Source organism: Rosa chinensis, chromosome 6, assembly GCF_002994745.2.
Source record: "Rosa chinensis cultivar Old Blush chromosome 6, RchiOBHm-V2, whole genome shotgun sequence".
In the NCBI taxonomy this organism is placed as follows: Eukaryota; Viridiplantae; Streptophyta; class Magnoliopsida; order Rosales; family Rosaceae; genus Rosa; species Rosa chinensis.
Genome location: NC_037093.1, coordinates 11,152,125 through 11,158,124, shown reverse-complemented (window position 1 = coordinate 11,158,124; position 6,000 = coordinate 11,152,125). Strand labels below are relative to the sequence as shown.

The 6,000-nt window shown below is 40.4% G+C and overlaps 1 protein-coding gene across 1 annotated transcript; it reads left to right on the top strand.

The window, feature by feature from the left end:
* The first annotated feature begins 1,766 nt into the window (after positions 1 to 1,766).
* LOC112172572 (cyclin-D3-1) lies at positions 1,767 to 3,804 on the top strand. Its single transcript, XM_024309972.2, has 4 exons — positions 1,767 to 2,536; positions 2,647 to 2,848; positions 2,987 to 3,117; positions 3,230 to 3,804. Exons 1-4 carry the CDS (start codon positions 2,009 to 2,011, stop codon positions 3,485 to 3,487), a joined length of 1,119 nt encoding a protein of 372 aa, XP_024165740.1. The 5' UTR covers positions 1,767 to 2,008; the 3' UTR covers positions 3,488 to 3,804.
* The last annotated feature ends 2,196 nt before the right edge of the window (positions 3,805 to 6,000 follow it).

The following is a 6,000-nucleotide window of genomic DNA, read 5'->3' as shown; positions in this document are numbered from 1 at the left end:
TTTTTTAATATATTTTTATAACATATGAAATATAAATAAGAGTTTATAACTTTATATAGAGTTAAAAAATATATAAAGGCATGTTATAATTTTTAAATAAGAATATAAGAGCAAGCCCAAGCCCATGAATCCATCATCCAAAATAAATCAAGCCGTCCAACTTTCTTTCTCTCTACTAATTCATAAACTCAGCCGCTCTCTCCCCCTTTCTCTCTGCAACTCCGTAACTCTCTCTCATCTCTCTTGAGTAGTTTGCTTCTGATTTAGAAGAAAAAAGATCAATGTCTCGTACTATTCACAAGTTTACAGGAGGCAAGCCTCCAAGGAAGTAATTATTTGAGGCTGGTGGCAGATTGGTTGAAGACGAAGCTCTTGATTTTGGGATCAAAACGTCGGAGTCAAAGTGGTCAGATGCAGAAGAGGAGGAGGAGGAGAGGGAAATGGAGTAGAGTTCAGATTGGGTAAGGAAGTAGAGGTCCGATGTTTGGGGAGAGCAGAGGCTGCAGGTTATTTTTCTAGTTTGGGGATCGAATGGGTTTAGGTTTGGCTGATGTCTGCCAAAAAAAAAAAAGGAGGCCGAAACCGCCCAGGCGGACGCCCAAGCCGCCTAGGCGGCCGCCTAAAACCCATCCGCCTAAGGCCTCCGATTATACATTAATCTCCTCGGTCTGCTGCCGCCCAGCGCCTAGGCGGCCTGGGTGGCCGTTTTTTAGAACACTGGCTACAATATATGTTAATCGGCGAAAACAAAATTGATGAGAGTAATTAACCATAAACATCAAGTGATCTGTATTGTATATTTATGTTGTTGGGAGATTAGGAATGAGAACAAACTCGCTAGACAGACTAACAATTATTCATTTGAGTCAATTTCTATTAGAAGATACTTAAGCATTGAAGAGACAACGAGTTATTATCTTGTTTTGTGTTTAGGGTGCATTTGTTTTGTTTTTTGTTTTTATATTTTGTACATGCTAGGAAATCTATAGAAGTCATTTATAATAAAGTATATAGATTTTCATGAATTAATAAAAGTCTGTTGCTAAAATCAATGACTTTAAGAAATCTATAATAGTTTATCAACTTTTTAAAAAGTCTGTCATTTAAAAAAAATCTACATAAATCCAAATACAATACACTCCGTTAGTGTCTAAATGATGTCGATAACTACAAGCAGATTACATCATAATCAAGGCCAATACTTGTATTCTGGTTTATACCCTTTAACTTTTTCTTTGCAATGAGGCAAAAAGAAAGTTATAAAGCAAGTTTGACATGTATATTTCGAAGTGTCAACAAACCCTATTAGAAAATACTCAATAGTGGGGATTTGTTAAGACCATTTCAAAGAGGGGTCCAAAACTCAAGACTTGTGAATAGCTAATTTCTCCTCCTGTCTTTTTAACCATGACTTAGAAATTAATTAATAAAACCCTTTGAACAAGAAAAGCAATGAAAACGTAAATGTTTGGAAGTATGAAAATCCCAAAAGTGTACAAAAAAAGAAAATAAAATAAAACACTGCTAGGCTTCTGCTACTACCAATAGGACAATAGTCTCTCTCTTTCTCTCTCCCTCTTGACTGAGCAATGAGCACAGTGTCTCTTTATTGTGGAGACTTGTATTGTATATAAGAGGTTGTTTTCATGGGGGTCCGGCTTGGTCTGTGTGCCGTTACAGTTTTCTTCTCCCCGCCAACGAAACGAAACACACCGAAAGCACGAAAAGAAAAGAGAGAGAAAATAAAGAAAGAACTTCCTCCAAAACCCAATATATATAAACAAAGGACAAGCGTGAAACCCACTCTGCTCTAAAATCAATCCCCTACTCTCTCTCTCTCTCTCTCTCGCCTTTTTCTTTTCTCTCTTTCTCTCCTCTCCTCCTCTCTCTAGCCTCGTCTCTCTGCATCCCCCAAAGAAATTTAGAGAGAGAAAAATGGGTGCGAGGGTGGTTTGCTTTTCTTTTGTATAATGAGAAGAGGATTGAAACCTCTTCTTCTTAGAAGAAGATGGCAATGAACCACAATGAGCCACAAAATGAGCAAAGCAGTTCATTCTTGCTGGATGATGCTTTGTTCTGTGGAGAAGAGAAATGGGAGGAGGAAGATGAAGTGAGTGAGGTGTACAATGGTGATGATGATGAAATAAACAACGATAATGACGACATTATTAATGGAAAAACCCAAAAAAACCCTTCTCTGTTTCCTCTGTTTTTGTTGGAGCAAGATCTGTTTTGGGAGGATGAAGAGCTTCTTTCTCTCTTCTCCAAAGAACAGAAGCAGCCGGAAGCCCATCTGAACGACGCCGTTTTGGTGGCTCGTCGCCGGGAGGCGGTGGAGTGGATGCTGAAAGTGAATGCCCATTATGGATTCACAGCTCTCACTGCAATCCTAGCAGTGAACTACTTCGACAGGTTCATCTCCAGCGTCCATTTCCAGAGAGACAAGCCCTGGATGGTTCAGCTCGTCTCTGTTGCTTGCATCTCTCTGGCTGCCAAAGTGGAAGAGACCCAAGTCCCTCTTCTTCTAGACCTTCAAGTAAAGTCTCAGTCTTTGACCCATTATTATTGTTCATCAAGATTCAATCTTTATTGTCATTTTCTGATTGAATTTCCCAAATCTGATATCTGGGTTTTGTTCTGGGTCAGGTGGAGGACACCAAGTATGTTTTCGAGGCCAAAACGGTTCAAAGAATGGAGCTTTTGGTGCTCTCAACTCTTCAATGGAGGATGCACCCAGTGACTCCAATCTCTTTCCTTGACCACATCATAAGAAGGCTTGGATTGAAGACTAGTCTTCATTGGGAGTTTCTGAAGCGCTGTGAGAGTCTGCTTCTGTCTTTGGTGTTGGGTAAGCAAAACTCCATGACGGTTACTAATCAAAGCTTAGAACTTTCGATAAGAACAAAGAAAATGTAAGATGCACTTTCGAGCTTTGGGTCGTTTAGTTAATTTTATTCACTTTTTTTTGTTGATGGGTTTTGATCAGATTCAAGATGCATTGGTTATCTCCCTTCTGTTTTGGCCACTGCTACAATGATGAGGGTCATAGACCTTGTTGAGCCTTGTAAAGCTGTGGAATACCAAACCCAACTTCTGGGGGTCCTCAAAATAAGCAAGGTATGTTTCTGTTTTTGTTTGGGTTCAAGTTTTGTGCTCAAAAGAAAAAAAAAACCTTTAATGCTTAAGATCTTGATTAAGTACTTAAGTAGTGGTGCTGCATTGTAAACAGGAGAAGGTGAATGACTGTTATACCCTCATCCTTGAGATGTCAAACTATGGCTGCAAAAGCAACCCCCTTAAACGCAAGCATGCGCAAATCCCAGGGAGCCCAAGTGGAGTGATTGATGCATACTTCAGTTCTGAAAGCTCGAATGACTCCTGGGCTGTGGGTTCATCGGTTTCTTCGTCGCCGGAGCCACAGTTCAAGAAGATCAAAGCAGAGGCTTCATCACTCAACAGGCTCTTGGGCATTGTTGGTAGTCCCTAATAAATCATGAAATGATTAAATTCCATTCCTCATATTCCTATTATCGCAATTTCACTTTTGATGCTGCTGCAACAAATGCAAGTACTCTGCTTTAAACTTCCACCAATGCCCTCCCCCACACCAGCTGGGAGAGTTGTGGGGATTGGGTGGCATCTTAGAGCAAGAGAAGGGACAAGATCGGGAGGCAAGAAGAAGAATCTTCATGTATATTTTTATCAAGCTGCTTCTCTTAATATTTTCCATATCTATAAGTCTCTTTTTGGACCCATTTGGACATATTATTTTAAATAAATAAATTTAAACACCAATTTTGTTCATCTGGTATTCTCCAATATCATCTGCGTTCACTTGCCATTAGCTCGATCTCCTTAACCAGAATTTATGCAGAAAAATGTGTGTCAGATGTGTCAGGTATCCAATCCTATATTTATTTTTATGGTCATGGAAAATGGGTTATATATTTGATTTATGATATCCCTTAAATTAATCAAGAGGAAAAATTAATCAAGGGGTAATTTTTGGAGGTGGGTTTGCATGTGGAGAGAGGAAGAGATTGTCGGGGAGTGGATTTGGTTTGAAGAGAGACTTTTTGATTGGGGGGTTTGACCTCGTTGAAAGAGCTTCTTCTTCCTCCTCCTTTTTGTGTGTTTAATTTTGTTAATGTGAAATGTTGGTGTTTGTATTAGATTGAGGTGACCATAATCAATCTTAATTAAAATTAAAATCAAAGGAAAAAAAAAAAAAAGACGCCATATATTTTTTTTGGATAAAAAAATATAAAGGAAACAAGACACCATATAAAAAAAAAAACAAGACACCAAATATTGCTGTTAGCTCTTGTACGCATTTTGGCTACGAGTGCAGGTTGGTCATGCAATGCAGCTGGCCAATCTTTTCACTCTAATCAAAGGTATTAGGTACGTATGCCTAGTTGCCAACTGTGATCACTTGGGATGGAAGTGCTTTTGTAGAAATCTCGTTTGCTCACAACTCTAACAGATTTCTTATAATTTTTATATTATAGAGAAGCAAAAGTCAAAGTTTTAATAGAAATGTCAATGAGTTTGCAACGGAGTACATGGCTAAAAAACACCCTTGTGAAGAGGCCTCCGAGCAATACGGAGCGACCTCAATAGGCGAAACCTAGGGTTTCGTTGCTGGCGGTGGTGATCTTACGGTCCCCAGACCAGGCGGCGACGGGGCTACGACGGCAAGGAGAGGCGGTGCAGTCTGGGTCGTCGGCGCCGGTGTTCCAGATCGTTTTGCTCGACGGAAACGTTGAGGTTGTACAGACTCTGATTCGCGGCGGCTTCGGCTAAGGCGGGTCAGTGTGCGGCCTGTGGTGCGTAAGGACTCTTGCGTGCCGGGTTTGGTTTGTCGGAGGTTCACAGCGAAGGCGGTGGATCACAGGCAGCTTCTGAGGCAGGGATTTCCGGTGATTTTGATCGTTTTCTTTGTAGATCCAGGTCAGGGCCAGGTCTCCTCCCTTGAGGCGATGGCCGAGCTTCGCGGCCGGCCACCGGAAGAATGGACGGAGCGCTTCCCTGGGGCTCCGATCAGGTCGTCCTGAAGGTAGATGGGAACGAGGTGGGTGGTGGGCTGTGGGCCCTGTCGGGTTGGGCTGATGCCTAGCTGGGCTCACCATCTCTTTCCCTTCTCTTTTGGGCCTGATTTGATTTGGGCTGGTAGTGTGGCTGGTTCTGTTTGTTTTATTTTGGGTTACAGGACCAATCGTTTCGGTTCAAGACTACTACGGGAGTTGGTAATTATCTGAAATAAGATTGGTGTTCTTTTTTTCAAGCGACTTATGGATAAGGAATTGCTCCTATTTGTTTGCTGGGAAGTGGCTTCTCTGTTGGTACCGCAATTGCGCGCCTGGCTAATGGGGAGGCTAGTCAATGATTTTGCCCTCGAAGACACGGAGTTCTTCTTTGTCTATGAGTTCGCTTACAAAGCGGGCTCAAAATTAGCTTGTAATGAGTTTACATTGCTTAGATAGGAGTGTGGTTGTTACCCCGCCATTTTTCTGTCTTTAAGTGTATGTTAGACTCTGGCTTATTGGCCGGTCATCTAATGCAATAACCCTTTACTTCAAAAAAAAAAAAAAGTCAAAGTTTTAAGTAATTTTTCATCCTCAACTCCAACATATTCTTTATTTTACAGCAATCTCTAAAATCTCCATAATCTTCCTTAAAATTTTAGAAATTACTGTAAATTTAGGAAATTTTGTTTTCTCTTTCCTCACTATTCTTAAAATAGAGATAGTTATAAGGAATCTGTTGGAGCAAAAGAGACTTATTTTTTCCTAAAATAGAGAAAAATCAAAATATGGGGAAGTTGTTGGAGTTTCTCTTAAAGCACCATGAACTTTCATAATCAATCCAAGTGCCGAAACATTTTATTACAGAACACTTCAATCTTACTCTTGCCTATTTGGTTAAGCAACATATGCAAATAAAGATCTACGATTAATTTAAAGTGCTTTTAATAGTGTCAAATAATCATTTTTGAGT